At 47.1% G+C, this 15,988-nt stretch overlaps 3 protein-coding genes across 4 annotated transcripts; 1 reads left to right on the top strand and 2 right to left on the bottom strand.

The window, feature by feature from the left end:
• Positions 1-46: 46 nt before the first annotated feature.
• LOC123123105 (transcription termination factor MTEF1, chloroplastic) lies at positions 47-1,571 on the bottom strand. The gene has a single exon (XM_044543548.1). It carries the CDS (start codon positions 1,343-1,345, stop codon positions 362-364), a length of 984 nt encoding a protein of 327 aa, XP_044399483.1. The 5' UTR covers positions 1,346-1,571; the 3' UTR covers positions 47-361.
• A 140-nt stretch (positions 1,572-1,711) lies between these two features.
• LOC123123103 (uncharacterized) lies at positions 1,712-8,092 on the bottom strand. The gene is made up of 7 exons (XM_044543546.1): positions 7,912-8,092; positions 6,565-6,811; positions 5,949-6,072; positions 4,961-5,301; positions 3,098-4,838; positions 2,426-2,676; positions 1,712-2,201 (listed from the first exon to the last, which is right to left on the bottom strand). Exons 1-7 carry the CDS (start codon positions 8,004-8,006, stop codon positions 2,130-2,132), a joined length of 2,871 nt encoding a protein of 956 aa, XP_044399481.1. The 5' UTR covers positions 8,007-8,092; the 3' UTR covers positions 1,712-2,129.
• A 164-nt stretch (positions 8,093-8,256) lies between these two features.
• On the top strand, positions 8,257-11,157 carry LOC123123104 (putative ALA-interacting subunit 2). 2 transcript variants are annotated; one of them, XR_006460517.1, is made up of 9 exons: positions 8,257-8,469; positions 8,953-9,014; positions 9,112-9,186; positions 9,279-9,395; positions 9,622-9,692; positions 9,789-10,083; positions 10,172-10,473; positions 10,674-10,758; positions 10,870-11,157. XR_006460517.1 is itself a non-coding variant. In XM_044543547.1 (9 exons), exons 1-8 carry the CDS (start codon positions 8,400-8,402, stop codon positions 10,726-10,728), a joined length of 1,035 nt encoding a protein of 344 aa, XP_044399482.1. In that variant the 5' UTR covers positions 8,257-8,399; the 3' UTR covers positions 10,729-10,758; positions 10,870-11,157. The 2 variants fall into 2 exon arrangements, 1 of the variants encoding a protein (XP_044399482.1); XM_044543547.1 differs by having other exon boundaries at positions 10,172-10,461.
• Positions 11,158-15,988: the final 4,831 nt, after the last annotated feature.

The following is a 15,988-nucleotide window of genomic DNA, read 5'->3' on the forward strand; positions in this document are numbered from 1 at the left end:
TCACGTTCACTCTGCTTTACACTTCTTGATATTATAACAGAGTTCATCTCGATTGAACTTTCCTCCATGACTTTATTTACAGCCCAACATGTTATACGAACACTATACACATGGCACATCCCACTACTTCATTGGTACAATGGTACTTATACATCCTCTAGGAAAGAAAGAAGCATCATCACTTCACGATGTGAGTCAGGAACCGTGGCATCAACCATTGATCATTATGTACAGTACAAACCGTGGTCGCCATAGCTCGGTGGTAAGTGTACAAAGCATGCACCCGCCGGCCGCCTGCGTGCATGAACATGGCGCACGGCGCTCTCAGCCGGCCGGCCGGCGGCCATATATACTGAATGCTTCATCTGCTCCTTCCCCTCTCGAGCATCTCGCTGAACTCCTCGTCGGTGGCCTTGAGCATGTCAGCCAGCGGCAGGTCGACGCCGGCGTCGGCGGCGGCGCGGTGCCGCGGCGCGATCCGTTTCTCGAGGCTGAAGGTGAAGTACTGCGGGAAGGCCTTGACGTCCTCCACGCCGCCGCCCATCTCCTCCACCAGGTACTCGAACTTGGGCTTGTAGTTCCTCTCCACGTTGAAGGTGAAGAGGGCCGGGCACCGGAGCGCCATGGCCACGGCGTCGTCCCGCGACATGCCCAGCCCGGCCAGGTACTCCAGCTTGGGCGCCATGGTGCGCTCCACGCTGGAGACGAGGAGGATGGGGTCCTGGAACGCCAGCGCGCGGTTGTCCCGGAAGCCGAGGCGGCGGAGGTAGATGAGCGCCGGCCGGAGCTGGTCGCGGACGCTGCAGGCGAGCACCCGCGGGCACTTGACGACCACGCGGCGGTAGGCGGCCTCCGGCACGCCGAGGTCGTCGGTGAGGAAGGCGAAGACGGGGCGGAGGTCGGCGCGGACGCTGGCGGTGAGCACGGACGGGCACATGCCGAAGACGCGGCCCAGGTCCTTGAAGTGGAGCCCGCGCGACTGCAGGAAGGTGACCACCGCGTGGATGGACTCCGGCGCCGCGTCCCGGAGCGCCGGGTTCAGCAACAGCGCGCGCCCGTAGTCCACCCCCATCAGCTCCAGGCTCAGGATCTTGTCCCGCATCGCCGACGGCAGCTCCGGCAGGTGCAGCGACAGCGCCTCCGCCGGCGTCATGGACGCTGTGTTCTCGGCCGTCGTCGGCAGGACGGTCGCCGCCGCGGCCGCAGCCACGGCCGCCGGCGACTTCTTTGGCTGCACGGTGGTGATCGCCGCGGCGGCGGTGGAGGGGAGCTTGGCGGAGGAGGGCAGGGAGTGGGGCTTGGCCACCGGGAGGGACGTGGAGGCGTAGAAGCTGCAGAGCGGCATTGTCGCTCACGGCCGGAGCTTCTCTCCCAGAGCTTCTTGATCTGATGGTTGGGAGATTGGAGGGGGGAAGACGATGATGGGGCGCAGCGAAGTGGAATCTCATCCACTTCTCTATCTCATCGTTGGTGATGACCTGGCGCGTTGGGTGCTGCTCATTGGGTGGTCAGATTTTGAACCAGAAAGAGACCACTGGCTAGACTCAGCAGTAGCACCAACAGAGACAACACGCGATATTCATATTTTTGTCGTTAATAAAAGTGAAAAAGGCTGAAAGATATTTTTTGCATCACTGAAAGTAAAGTATGTCCTCTGTGGATTCGAGCTAAATTCTTTATTCTCAAGGTCAAGGGTGACTCGCACAAAATATATATGTTCCTTCGAACTAGGTGTCAGGCCTTTCCCAAGAATATAAACAGTGTCTTACAAGTTTAAACTGGGGGCGAACAACAATCAATTCACTTGCAAAATTCTGCAAATGTTCCTTTTGGAACAAGGGACGGCGATTTGAATCGACTCTTTCAGATATAAACGCAGTAAAATCACTGGAACAACATGTATCGAATTGCCAGAGACCATAGGCGACAACAATCTACAGACTAGCTCAAATGGATTATTAACTGGTTTCTTCGTCCGATGCCAGACCTAATTTTGGAAGGGTACAGCAGGCAGCAGCACTGCACGTAAACAAGCACCCGGATGCGCCAATCTGGACCTTGGCCGAATGCTATGCATGTTTGAGAAGCAGGTGGACGAAACGAGCTGGCTGGGTAGGAAGAAGCTTCACTCAACATTTCCCATGGCTTTTGTTCACCGAAGTCCTCCTAGCCAGTTTGCGGTTAGAAGCTGCTTGATCATCCTGCGAAGACCAGAGTTTGGTGAGGATAGAACATACTACGTGAGCAGTTCAACTCTGCAAGGCGCACTGGTGGGGCCGTCTAGATGTCACAGCTGATGAAGATCACCTACTCCAGGTTTTGAAATATGGACAACAGCTACCAGCTTTCAATGTTTAATGCCTTAATGGTGAACTCCGAAGAGGTGCAAAGAAGAAATGGAGAAGATGAGCATGGCAAAAATTACCATGTTTAGCGAGGCCGCAGATTCAGACCGCATAGTTTGATTCTGAGATTGACCAAGAGACTGGAATGTATCAAGTGCATCAACAGTTAGCTGCCAGCCAGAAAGTTCTGAACTGCCTGAGCTGGAACTAGTATCATAACAGCAAGCGGCTGCAACAATTCCATTGACCCATGGGCAGTAACTGTTGTGATGCTTAACAGGATCAAAATCTGGAAGACCTGGTTCATAGTCATTTTCTCCATTTGTTGCTCCTGAGAAACAAATAATAGAGTCTTGAGATGAGCAGAACACAGATAACTGAGCAGAAAACAATAGAACAAGTACATTAAAAACAGAGGTGTAAGAAATAATAAAAACATGTGTTTCTGTGGGGAGCAGTTGGTATAGGATGGCATTTATTTTGTTGGAGTAGCAGGTGCTAAAACCGATCTGAGATCGATACCACCTGTCCTGAAAGTCTAGCTGGCTGCTCCTTGGTCACAAACAAATCACTATGAATAACTTCAACTTCAAAGGAAGCATGGCTAGCAAGTACCAGTACCAGTCGAATGACCGTAGTTTAATAGGAAAAACATAGCGTGATGCCACAAAAGATAAGCAACTCTCCCCCAAAAATGTATAGAAATATCTTTTAGGTTATCTGTAGCAAGATAAAGTGTTGATGATAATTACCTAATCCATTCCGCAGATCATATTGCAAGCCTTGATCATCAGTAGTCACTGCTTTGCCAGCCTGTGTCACTTCCTCTTTAGATGCATCGAAGCCGGCATACACCCCAGCATTGCAAGAGAGAGAAGGATGCATGCTGCTTTCATGACCAATGGCATGTCCTATCTTTTTTCCACTCTCACCAGAATCAGCTTTATTAGAACCAAAATATTTTGATCCACTGTCAGCACGGCCTGCTGAACGGAACACAATATCTTGGCTGTCTCCATGAGGTTCTTCCCGATCAACTTCTTCAGGTACAAACTCATCCATCAATCCAGGCCCTGGAACTGATTCACCGGTATGGCCCATTGTCTCAGTAAGGTCAGTAATAGGTTCTGCATCACCTACACCACTCTCGGTTCTTTGCACAGATACATCAATGCCATGAATTTCAGCCTCGTCACTAGCACCCATGCCAACACTTCCACCACTAATTCCTAAGCTAAGCTGATCCCTTGCAAAAGCAGGAGTTGTGCCTGCATTAAGGACTTCCTCCCCTTCATTAGTACTGCTTCCTCCTATCTCCCTTCCGTCACTTCCAGCAGCAGGTTGTGCACAAGCACTTTGCTGTGCTTGGTTGCTATCGTTGAGATCAAAGGCATCATTCATTTCAATATTCCTGTGTCCACTAGATGAAGGCATATTAATATCTATACCAGCATCTGGATGATACTCAACACTCTCCATCGAATCTTCGTCAGCGCTGCGAACATCCATTGCGATAACAGAAGAGGCCCTCATAGAATCTCTAGCAGACGGATGCTCAACAGGAGCTAGACCAACAGCTCTAGAGTGACCGAACATACTAATATCCACATCCAAGTCAAAGCCCAAGTTTCTACTAGGACCAGCTCCAGAAGAAGATGGAAGATTGGCATCAAAAAAGTTGAATCCGCGCGGTTTTTTATTCTTGGTGTCTGAATCTTGAACGTCATCGTCAACTTCTTCACCATCACGATCAATGACAGTTCCTTCTATGCTGTCAGCATGTCGAACCCCGTCTTGTGGCTTGTCAGCTGTGCTCCCACCTTCCTCAAGGTTACGCTTCCGCGAGCTTGGACCCCGGGACTCATATGATGTTGCACGATCACCAACTTCACTTCCAGCGGGCTGCGCAATCATCAGATCTCTTCCCATCCCTCCATTACAACACTCAGATGCAACAGCCATTGAAGAATGAAGTGGCGGTAGTCCTCCAGCCATCGATAGATTAAGGTCTACTCCAGCATTTGATACTAATTTCCCCTCATAAGTTGCTGCTTCATCACGTCCTTCAGCTTGATCTCTTACCGCCCCATCATTAACCCATCCGTTGATCCCACTGGCTGCGCTAATTCCACGTGTCAGTGTTAGCTTTTTGCCTGTTTCTGGTGCATCAGTGTTATTTGGACTAATACGATTAGGACGTGACACAGATCTGAAGTCCCAGATCCTAACTGTAGCTCCACACAGGCTACAATCTAATAAAGGTGAGCTCATGCTGCACCCCGAATCTTTGAGGGGCCTTTTGCCTTTTCCTTTATCTTTCTTGGCTGATGCAGAGAATGAACTTTTCTGATGTTCAACAAGGGGGGAATAGAACATTTCATCTGGTTCATTTGAAAGTGCATTTTTAGCTGAGTGGGTTGAATTTTCTTCACAGTCCTGAACATTTGGAAGCCACCTAGGCTCCCATCCACAAAGACTTATAAGCTTCTGCGCCTGGAAAGTAAACCAGAATAAATGTTTAAATTATAGGAAGATGCAAGATCGAAAGGCATCCAATAATAATACTACAGTGGTGCCGCAAATCACACACATGTACAAAAAACAGAAAAACGTACTCTTGAGTAGCCACAAGATGAACCTTGATGGATGTCAACTCCTGGTGTATTCTCAGCTTTGTAACCCAGCTCCCCAGATAAGAAGCTAATCGATTGGGTTAATAGGCGGTTAATCTGAGCAGCCCTTGTCAACCTCATGTTCTCAATTGCAGATGGAGCAATCACAGGAAGAGAGAGAAACTGTAGAAGTCCATCACATCGATCTTTAAAACCTCCAATAAGCGCTGACTGTGTAAGGTGGAGCTGAACCAAGTTATCAGCACAGCTATTGCCCCTCCAGGGACAGCTATTCTTGTGTGATGCATCAAGCTGCCCCGCAAAGGCTTCTCCAGCATTTGTAACTAATACAGAACACAAAAAGAAAGGTTTCACAGCTAAATAAAACTCAGTTTGCAAAGCGGGGCGTACAACAAATTTTTTTCCAGCCTAACACAACAGCAAGACATGAATAACATCAGTGAGACTTATGAAAAGCACCGGACATATATGTTAATGTTGTCACTTACTTTATCAAAACAATGGCAGGTGTTAATCAGTAAATCAAACTGTTGAATATTAATAATTGTGAAGCAAGAGTATATGACCTATAGATATATTTTTTATCAGCAAGGAGCACAATATACGATGGCTCATGTAAAATTGGAACTATTATTAATACCAAATCAAATCTATTTAGTTAGACTGAAAGGTGAAAATACAGACATCTGCAAATGCACAAATCAGATAGGTGGCAAGCATAAGTGCATTGCTAGCCATTACATAGTTGAATGCATAATTTCTTGGTTAACGATATGAGCTAAATTTAAGTTTATGTCGGATAGATATACATCAAAAGGATAATACTTTCAGAGTAAGACATTTAAAACATGGTGATGAATGTATTGGTTTTTAGCACTAGGAGGCAGTGTAGCATGAAGAAACCTGTGGACCAGGACATAGCAATACCAGCTACTTCTCAAACTAATGTACTTCCAATAAAATCACATACCTTCAGTTGGGGACCAGGATGCCACTGCACTGAATAAAAGATGCGCACCACATGATTCACATTCAATTTTGTCCATGTCAACATTTACCCAGCCTCTTTGAGCACAAACCAATGAACTGGCAGCCTGCAAAAGTTAATTTCAGCATATCTTATGATGGCAGGAGTAGAACTTTCTTAAATAGTCCACAATGTTATTCTAATTTGAACCAAATAAAAACCACCAACATGCCAATTACAGCTAACCATTGTTTATAAGGCGGTAAGGCAACCTAAGGCGAGCACCACCCACTCTAGCACCTAGGCAACGCCTAAGCGCGGCAGGGCCTTATCGCCTAAGCGTCTAAGGCAGGAGGCCTTAAAAACAATGCAGCTAACAAAGGAAGGAACTGTGGCCTTGATCAAATTCAGTATTAACTAAACTAGAGATAAACATCATAAGTGATATCATAGGAAAAGACTGACTGTGCTTATGGATTTAGGTTACCATGAGTCCATGATTATATTTTATTGCGGACTAAAATATAAAAAGCAAAGTTAACACACCACGGCATTCAGCAGTTGTATCTTGATACTTTCAACAATGTTAAATTCCTATAAACAAGAAAGAAGAGATGACCTTCGGCTTAGCATCCCAAGTTGAAGGTTTGAATGTTGCCAGTCGACGAAGTAAGTCTCCACGCTCCCATGGTCTACAAGATGGTGCAGAATCCAAAGCAGTTCCAGCAGCATCAAAGCTATGAGCAGGCCCATAGGCATGTGGTGCAACATGTGACGAGGAATCAACCCTGGAAGCTTGTCTGCTACCCAACCAATCTATGCTTACTATATTAATTTGCATAGCAGGTGATGAGGCACCAGCAGAACTGAAAAAACAAAAGAGGGTTCAGTGCAAGCAATTGAAAATTAGGAGTTTATGACAAGACTCCCAACAAAGTATTGTGGCCGCCTGGCCGAACACTAAATTGCAAAAGGATGATACTGAAATCAATTTTACCTCCAAAACAATATGGAAAACAAAAACACTTATAAAGCTTTAAGAATTCTAACAAGCAGAAACAGCAGCGCTGCAGACCCAGGTCTGAGAAACTAACGTCCCTCGAAAAAGACTAAGCAATATGGCACCACAAGTTCCAAGAATACCATAAGGTTTGGCATCATCCAGTACCAATGGCACAGTGCATCACTTTATCCATTTTACAGAGGCAACGACCATTAGACAGCACAGATCCTAGGGTTCACAGCTAGGGACAGAACAGCTAATGCAGAAGGCCGAAGATATTTGGTGACTGGTTTGTGATTAACATGGTCACTTGCTCAGGACTCTGCTGAAACCCCTGTTCAGATGGTGAGGTACCCCCTTTTTGATGATTTCAGATGTGCAATATGGCTAGTTAGTTGCGTTTGCTCGCTGCCTCTTCTCTTTGTTAGCCCATGTTTGGCTGGTGGTGCTTTTCCTATATGGCTGTACGATAGTGCTACTAGGTTTTCGCCCTGTAGTTTGTAATCGAGAGAAACTGCTAACAGCGCATAAGTCAAACTCAGCTATCCTTTTCCCTAGTCCTTTCTGAACTTGTTGGATGTTATTTCCTCATCATAACTCGGTTCAGTGTTGAAAGGAAAAAAAAAGGGGGAGGTGCTACAAAAATACAGAGCAAAACCCCCTATATTTTTCACAACAGTAGGTATGAATTGAGCAACCAAATATCTTCCGCTTACACCTAAAAATGATATATGTTCCATCCATAGGAGAGTGGCAGCGTGATGGCTGTAGATTCATAGCCCTCCTCCTACCCAATGGTTTAATCGAACATTTATACACACTGTCGGCTGCCCCGCGAACCCCACCTGCGATCCTACCCTAGGTCTCCGCAGAATCGTGCCCAAAATAAATCCGGCTTTCGTTTCGATTCGGCGAATCTACCACCAGGGGAAGGGGGATGGGGGGGAGCGACGGAGACCGTACCTGGCGACCGGGGTGGGCGGCGGCGACGACGAGCGGACGACGGCGAACTGCGGCTCGGCCGCCGCCCCCGACGAGCTCCTGACCTCCTCCCGCATCTCCTCTCTCTCTCTCTCTCTCCGGCGCCTCTCGCTCCTCTCCTGGGGCGAAATGGGGAAATGAGCCCCTGACCGCGACGCGCAGAGCGAATTAACGGCGGTGCCACCGGTCGTTAGCCCCGTCTCACGCCGTCAACCTCACGGCCCGTTCAACCCAAAGCCCACACTACATGGGCCGGACATGGGCCCCCCTTTGCTGGCCCAAAGCTATCCACCGGGTGGGTCCAGCCCAGGCCCGTATCCTCGTCACTCTCTCTTCGTGCTGACCTGACCCATGGGCTCTCCCACCTGCCCTTCTGCTTCTTCTCCGGCTCCTCTCCCCCGATCTGTCGCCCCTGCGAAGTACGGACTCCGGCGAGCGGAAGGGGCTCTCGCGTCGAGCTCGCGGCCGTGATGGACGAGGCGGGCAGCTCGGCGTCCGCAGGCTCCGCCCCGCGCGGAGGGCGCCCGGCGAGATCGGGAGGTGAGCCAGGTTTTGACCACGCCGCGCGCTTCGATTCGGCCGCTGATGAGCTGTGTAGCGCATCCGTCTGCGTGACTAGGTGGCTCCGTGTGCTAGGGTTGGTAGCTGTCTGCGATCTCGAGAAATTTGTGCGATAAATGCCTCTTAGCTGCTATATATGGATTTACCTCTATCTACGTGTTAGTGTGTTTTATACGGTGGTCGCTTTGACTTTGGTGATCTTAGGTGTGGGCATGCTATGTTAGTGTGTTGCATCCAGAGGCCATTTCGCATAGGGTTAATCCAGTGAGGAAATAAGTCATCCACAACATCATCTAGATCAAGGAAAATGCAAATGTCGATGCGCTATCAGCAAGCTTCGTTGTTTCAGCCTTACTGAAATTGTTTCTTGCACAGTAGGACAGTGAACGTCGTTTACGCACTTACAGACTATAAGTTTCTTCCCTCCTGATGCTATCTAGGTTGATCATGTCGGTTTTGCAGTATTCTATAAATTCACCCAGCAGGATCTTCCAGCTTGGAAACCGGCAATGACACCAGGATACGTAAGCTGGCGCTGACACTAAATATAGGTTTTTACATATGGCATTAAGTATTTGCATAGTACTCCTACCTTATATGGCATTACTTCCGTTGTTGCAGGTGATAGCCATTTTCTTGATAATTGGGATTATTTTTGTACCGGTTGGGCTAATTTGTCTGCAAGCTTCAAACAGAGTAATAATTGATTTCTTTTCTGTCTGATGGATGCTGAATTGGCATTAGTTTGGTTGTCATACTAAATGTGCACTCCTGCTCTGGGTGTGCAGGTTGCAGAAATAGTTCACCGTTATGATATTGATTGTGTACCTGATGCTTACAGAAGCAATAAGCAGGCTTATATCAAAGACAGCTCGATTTCAAAGAAATGTATTCAGAAAGTGAAGGTAGCTTCTTATCAGATCTAGTCAGACCTTATTTCTCCTATTTACTTGTCATCTGACTACAGGCTGGACTATAATTTCTTTGTATAACTGATTGAGTTCAGTTTGGGACTTTGAGATTACATCAGGCACATAATACAGTTTTCTTGTCCTATCTTTGTAATATTTGTATTTACTTATATGTTAATTCTTCAGAAAAATATTGAGACTTGAAAGTGTATATTTACAGGTTCAATACCATATGAAAGCTCCAATTTATGTGTATTACGAACTCGACAACTTCTACCAGAATCATCGTAGGTAATTATACAACTTTAATTTACTGGTCAGCGTCTTAGAAGAAGAAGCACTATGTCCTCTCTTGCTAAACAAAGTGAATCTGTAAATGCTGAACAGGTATATCAAAAGTAGAAGCGATAAGCAACTACGCCATGGGCTCCAATACACTGATAGCTCATGCAGTCCGATAGAAAGGAGCAACGGCCTTCCAGTTGTTCCCTGTGGATTGATTGCCTGGAGCTTGTTCAATGATACTTATGATTTTACCCGTGGGTCCATGGGATTGATGGTTGATAGGAAAAACATTTCATGGAGAAGTGATCGGGAACATAAGTATGGCAAGGATGTCTATCCTTTCAACTTTCAGAATGGATCCTTGATTGGAGGAGGAAAACTTGACCCTGATATACCAGTGAGTACTTCTATATCTAGACTGTTGTTGGTTGCTCATGCAATAGTCTACATTTTCACTTAATGAACAACTTGTGTCCTTTTGCCAGCTAAGCAATCAGGAAGATCTTATTGTGTGGATGCGCGCAGCTGCTCTTCCCCAGTTCCGAAAGCTGTATGGTGTCATTGAAGAGGATATACAAGCTGATGAAACCATTACCATGCACATAACAAACAATTACAATACCTACAGTTTTGGTGGAAAGAAAAGCCTGGTTCTTACAACGTCAACCTGGCTAGGCGGCAAGAATGACTTTCTTGGATATGCATACCTTATCACCGGTTCCTCGAGCATTTTCTTGTGCATTCTCTTTGCTCTGATCCATGTGAAAATCCCAAGGTAATCGATAAGGTGAATGTTTGGAGTTATATCCCGTGTGACCATCTTCTACTTCGTCCACATGTCTCTTAGAGCATGTTGTCTCAAGGCGATAAATACTAGTACTAGGCTTTGGTTTTCTGTTTCTATAACAGCCTAACACTGCACATAACTGTAATGATGATTGCTTTCTTACTGGCTAGATGTTTTTCTCATAACTGATGAATTTGCAGGCCACATGGCGATGCTGCTTACCTATCTTGGAGCAGGAAAAACGGCAATAACTAAGCTTCCGTGCATAGTTTTCTTGTATGTAAGGTATGCGCTCGATGAACACACTAGTCCCCTTGTAAAACATCCATAAACATGTTAGCTTTTCCTGTAACAACATGCAGTTGAAATGACGTTCCAAGTAACTTTGCCGTGCAGAGCTAGTAGGATAGCACCCTTGCCGGAGGTTCCCCGTGGCGTTCTGTCTCGACGAGCGCACCCTGTCTCGAGGGAACCGGAATATAGCAGGTCCAGGTTTCATGCACACTTGGATGCAGACTGCTGAGGATATATCTAGTCGGCCATGGTTCGCTGATGCAGAATTTAGGATGGCCCTGCGACGGCGTCCTTGGAGAAAACTAGGGTCGTGTAAAACTGATATATGTATGTATAAAGCGCCATATAAAACTGATGCTATATGAATATACATACAATCTTTCAGCTTCAGTTTCACTTTCACATGGACAGTGAAGCATGGCGTTGCCTCCGCGTCAAAATCCGTTTTCGCGTGCATTTCTAGGGTAACATCGACGTCGGCGAGAGTGAGGGCTCGGGCACGTTTATCACGTGACGTTGGATCACCACAGCTGCATACGGTAATGTCCCGCGAACGCGGAAGCAGGTTTGTTTGCGCACGCTTTTCTCTGGCGTGTCTTCATCTTCCCCTGCTTCCTCCATCGCGTCCGGAACAACCAAACCAAACCAAACCCACCGCGACGTGACCATCTCTTCCCCCGATAGTCTCCGGCGCTCCACGTCCCATTGCCTCAGACGACAGTCCCACCCGAGCTTGCTCGCAGATGACTAGCCAGCGCAGGCATGAGGATCGACGACTATGCCTTTGGTCGTGCGTCGCAAGATCGATCGGAGGCTCACATCACATCACCCGCACGCGCCCTATCAACGGCCCAACCAGCGCAGCTCTCCTTTTCAGCCAGGACAGCAGCAACACGTCGCTCCGTTTGGTTTGCTGCGCCTGCACCTGCATCTGCATCATGCGGCGCTGAACGTGACACCCTTCCTAAAGCTGCCCTGTGTCCCTGGCCCTTTAATTCCCCCCTGTATCTGCATGATTTGCCTTTTAATTTTCCCCTCTATGATTCGGTCCCGTATCTCCACCATCATACTCCCTAAGAGTTGAGACACTTATTTTGGAACGGATGGAGTGTCATCTTGTCTTTGCGTCGCGTCATCTATGTACGTTACTGTAGCTGGCTGGCCGTCTAGAAGGAATTATACCTACTGTGTCGCCGCTTTAGATGATTGATTGATCAAGCCTGTGCTGCGTTGCGTTGCGTGCGATGCTAGCAGAAGCGACGTGTCCCGCTGCATCGTAGTAGTAGTAGGAGGAGGAGGAGGAGTACGTCTGTACCGGTCGAGCAGGGGGGGTGTAGCTGCCATGTGGACGTTTACCGGTAAGGATACGACAAGCCTGGCACTGTTCGGCCACCTTGTCATGCCTGGCGGCTGCCGATGATGATGTGCGCACAGTGGCGCGCAGTCGTGGCTGGTGAAGCACTAGGCATGGTCCATGGCCCATAACGCCGGGCCGCAGTGGCCTGCCACGATGCCTGCCTGCCTGCTGCTGATGAATCTCCGTGTTTTTGGCGTGCGTTTACGGTGGCTCCGCCTGCAGAATGTCTCAGGCTACCGGCTTCGCCGTGTCGCCGTGTCTGCACCGGATATGTCGATCGAAATGTGGAACCAAACCAACTTGAACCTGGAGCCGTGAAATGGCAGTAATAAGATATTCAGTGCTGAGAGACCGACAGGTGTCCGGCATCAGCCAGTGGCAGGCTGATAAGTGGCTACTACTACTCGTAGCAAAACACGATGCCGATACCCCCTGCCTGTGGTGTGGCCTCACATGGAGTACGTAGAAGATTAGGGTTTGTTATTTGTCAGCCCGCATCGATAAAGTTTGTTGGAGATACGAGGCGTGTGTCGCCGTGCCCCCATTCCCACATGCATATGGCGTCCAGTATTTTAACACCGAGAAGGCTTCGGGCAAGTCTGGGCCTCGTCGGGGAGCATGACCACGACGTCTACAGTTTGGATCGCTGTCACCGGTGCTGTTCGGGAGAAGAGAACCATTATTAGTTACAAATAGTACGGTGTTTGAGACCGGTTTGAGACGCCCGTCTTAGTCGCTTTTTCTTTGACCGGTCGCTTACCCGGCCATCCGCCCGGTCGTTTCAGAGGGGTTTGAGGCGCTCGGTTTTAGATGCTCTAATGATACTAGCAGCTCTAATATGTGGTCGTCGTATGAGATATAGAGCGCGTTCATATGGATATGAAGGTTGTGGTGGCTGTGCGTAAACATAGAGTTGTCATATGTACGGCCTTAGTATTTTCCTGCAAGTAGGATCCATTTGTCATTGCTTCATATGTTCTTTCTAGTATTTTTGGATCTAACCATTTATCTGAGTATAACCAATAATCTGATAAAATAAAATGTTCAAGTTCAAATAAATAAAATTAGGGCACTATCTCCGAGCTAGTTATTAATGATGATCAATGAGATCCTCCTTCAACAGGTGATGAGATGCTCAGACTTCATTCTTTCAGTACGCCTCAAGAAATGTTTGAATGCGCACTATGTGCCCGCGAGACCTGTCTGGTGTGCCATTAGGTTCATAGCATTTCCCTCTTGTCCTTTATGGTCATGTTGTGTAGAATAATACAACATGTTATGATATTTCTTAAGACATACTTGTTCCAGAAACGAGCAGACCCTTGAAAATTGCAAACATTGATTGCAACACTCCCTCTCAATGTCTTTCCTCTAAGCTTCTTCTGCCTTGGCGAAATGTTTATGTCTCCTGCTCTCAGACTTAGAAATTATCTTCACAAATATTGACCAAGATGGATACATGCCATCTGCTAGACATTAGCCCTGGTTATACTGACAGACATTCACCATGAAGTTGTAAGATGGAGAAGTACCAGCAGCTAGCCTTGCAAACATATCAGATCTCTACAAGACATTGACTTCATTGTGATATCCAGGCAACCCAAAGTAGCAATGCAAAATTCACAGATGTTCAGAGGCAACAACTTGCAAAATTATGGTTGGATCCTTGCAATGCCCGATGAATTGGTTGTGTCAAGCTGCAGGGCAATTATTTCACTTCCAGTGCATCCACTAAAACACTCTCTAGCATCGCATTCCAGTCTTTTGCTTCATGCGTCGCTAGAAGCCTGGTCGTGTGTCATGAGCATTGGGTGCTCAATATACTGCTCTTCATAAACCTTCACCACAGTATTAGCGAAAACTTTTGTGCACTTTCCGATTGTATCTTCGGCCATTTGAAGAGTGTCATCCATCAAATTTGCAGGAAGTGCCGCAGTCACCTTCTGAAAAATGGAAAACCCCAAGAGGCTGATGACATTTATCCATTGTTGGAAGAAAGGTTCAGTGGCATTTCTCCGTTGTTGGAGGAAATTTCAGCAGCTTCCACATCATCAGCAATTCAATGGAACAACTGTTTGGTCATGCAAAAGTGTTTTCGGAACACGCCTGGCGAGAAGGTACAACTCCACATAACGTAGTCTTGCGTCAGCCTGTCCTAGCCTCTGATTCTGTTCTGATAAAATATCTGATGAATAATCCTCGACCATGGACGCTTCCTCTTCTATCCGGCGGATGCTACCATTCAGCGACCATTAATATTACCGCATATTCTTCTACGCCCAACATTTAACTATAGAGTCGGAGCTCCAACTCGAGGACGAATTATCAAAAACTATAAACTCCACCATCGGATTCAGCTACACATAATGTGAATCCTATGTCATCTACACAAATCTATGAGCCAAAGCATCTCCAATGGATGATGTAGAAACAATGTCGCGCCCAAAAAAGCCAAAAAAGGTGTCCAGCAAGTAATGTATCTGCATTCGATGATGCAAATTTTTTCATCACGCACAAAAAATCACCTCCCACTGCTGTATATTTGCAGCACCGCTGTGGCCGATGTATTTTTTCATCATGCAAGACCACATGAAAAATGGCTGTTTACATCACCTTGTGCTAAAAAGGTTGCTCCAACAGGTGATGTATATGCAAAAGCGCAGACGTCAAGAAAAAAAAGGCCATTTAGGCCTTCCACTATGTCAGCCAAAACCGGTGCCAAATTCACCTTTTACATATTTGGCACCGGTGCCATACGTTGCCCAGCCGATGCCAAACAAAAAATTCAAGGCATCAATGCCTCTACTTGCTCCGGTGCCACATTCCTTGAGGCAATAAACTGAGCTCGTCACTGTACTTTCTCAAGCGAAGCAACAACCGGAGACACATGCTTGGGCTGATCTATTACTACTTTATACGTATGTGGGGTCAAGCTGGAGTCGATGCCAAATACTCCACGCTGTGTGAGGGGTGATAAATTTATCTCATTTGGCATGGATATGTACGTGGGATACTTTTCAAAACTTTAACACCGAGCACATAGTGGAGGGCCTTAGGGCACCACTTTTACATCACATGTTGGAACTACGACCGTCACAGTGATGTAAAAACCTTCTTTGTCCTTCCGTAAAACTATTTTTGGCACCAACTTATACATCATCTGCTAGAGATGCTCTAAATAATTCTACATGAAAAGATTAGGGAAATTTAACTTGAGGTCGCGCGGTGGAAAGGATGGTGCAGGGCTGTGGCGAAGCATGGGGCATCAGAAACGGCTTAGCAAAGGTGAGCGGGCCAAATCGCGACGGTTCAAGCATGTCGCTTCAAATGAAAGGGGCACGGGGATGTGAGCGGTGGCGGAACGGATAACGCGTCTTGAGATGTCCGCGGCCTCAATACTTATGTCCTCCAAATATGAATTCTCGCAGGCATGTTTTGGACCGTGCTTCATAAATTATGACGATTCGAAGCCATATACTGAGATAGAGTTGCCATAAGGCCATTGAACACTGAACCAAACACTGCAGGCTGACATGACATTAATAATACAATTTTGCTAAATCTCAGTCGACTAAGACTTAGTTATGTCTTAGTTGACACTATCTTCCTTTGATTTTGCATGAAGATTCGTGCAAAAAAATTCTTCTCGCTTCTTCTTTTTTCTTCTCATATGCTATATCACTTGGCAGAGGCTTGGTTAAGTCCACATCCTTAATAATAACGTGTTCGCGTATTGATTCGAACCGAATTTGGCTCCAAGAGGCCACCTTGATGCCCATACGGCCATCGCCATATACGGCGCAGCAGTGCAGTCTGCGGCGGTGAAGGAGCGCAGCGCAGGCAGGAGCTAGCCAAAGCATCACA

The sequence above is a fragment of the Triticum aestivum genome, chromosome 5D, assembly GCF_018294505.1.
Source record: "Triticum aestivum cultivar Chinese Spring chromosome 5D, IWGSC CS RefSeq v2.1, whole genome shotgun sequence".
Lineage (NCBI taxonomy): Eukaryota > Viridiplantae > Streptophyta > Magnoliopsida > Poales > Poaceae > Triticum > Triticum aestivum.

Bases quoted from the DNA above. Each gene is read 5' to 3' on its own strand.
- LOC123123105 (XM_044543548.1), bottom strand. From the start codon at position 1,345: ATGCCGCTCTGCAGCTTCTACGCCTCCACGTCCCTCCCGGTGGCCAAG.
- LOC123123103 (XM_044543546.1), bottom strand. From the start codon at position 8,006: ATGCGGGAGGAGGTCAGGAGCTCGTCGGGGGCGGCGGCCGAGCCGCAG. The intron at 6,812-7,911 runs GTACGGTCTCCG...TTGTTTTTTCAG, and splicing joins CCGCCCACCCCGGTCGCCAG to TTCTGCTGGTGCCTCATCAC. The intron at 6,073-6,564 runs GTCATCTCTTCT...TAACTTTTGCAG, and splicing joins CTTGGGATGCTAAGCCGAAG to GCTGCCAGTTCATTGGTTTG.
- LOC123123104 (XM_044543547.1), top strand. From the start codon at position 8,400: ATGGACGAGGCGGGCAGCTCGGCGTCCGCAGGCTCCGCCCCGCGCGGA. The intron at 8,470-8,952 runs GTGAGCCAGGTT...TCGGTTTTGCAG, and splicing joins GCGCCCGGCGAGATCGGGAG to TATTCTATAAATTCACCCAG. The intron at 9,187-9,278 runs GTAATAATTGAT...CTGGGTGTGCAG, and splicing joins GTCTGCAAGCTTCAAACAGA to GTTGCAGAAATAGTTCACCG.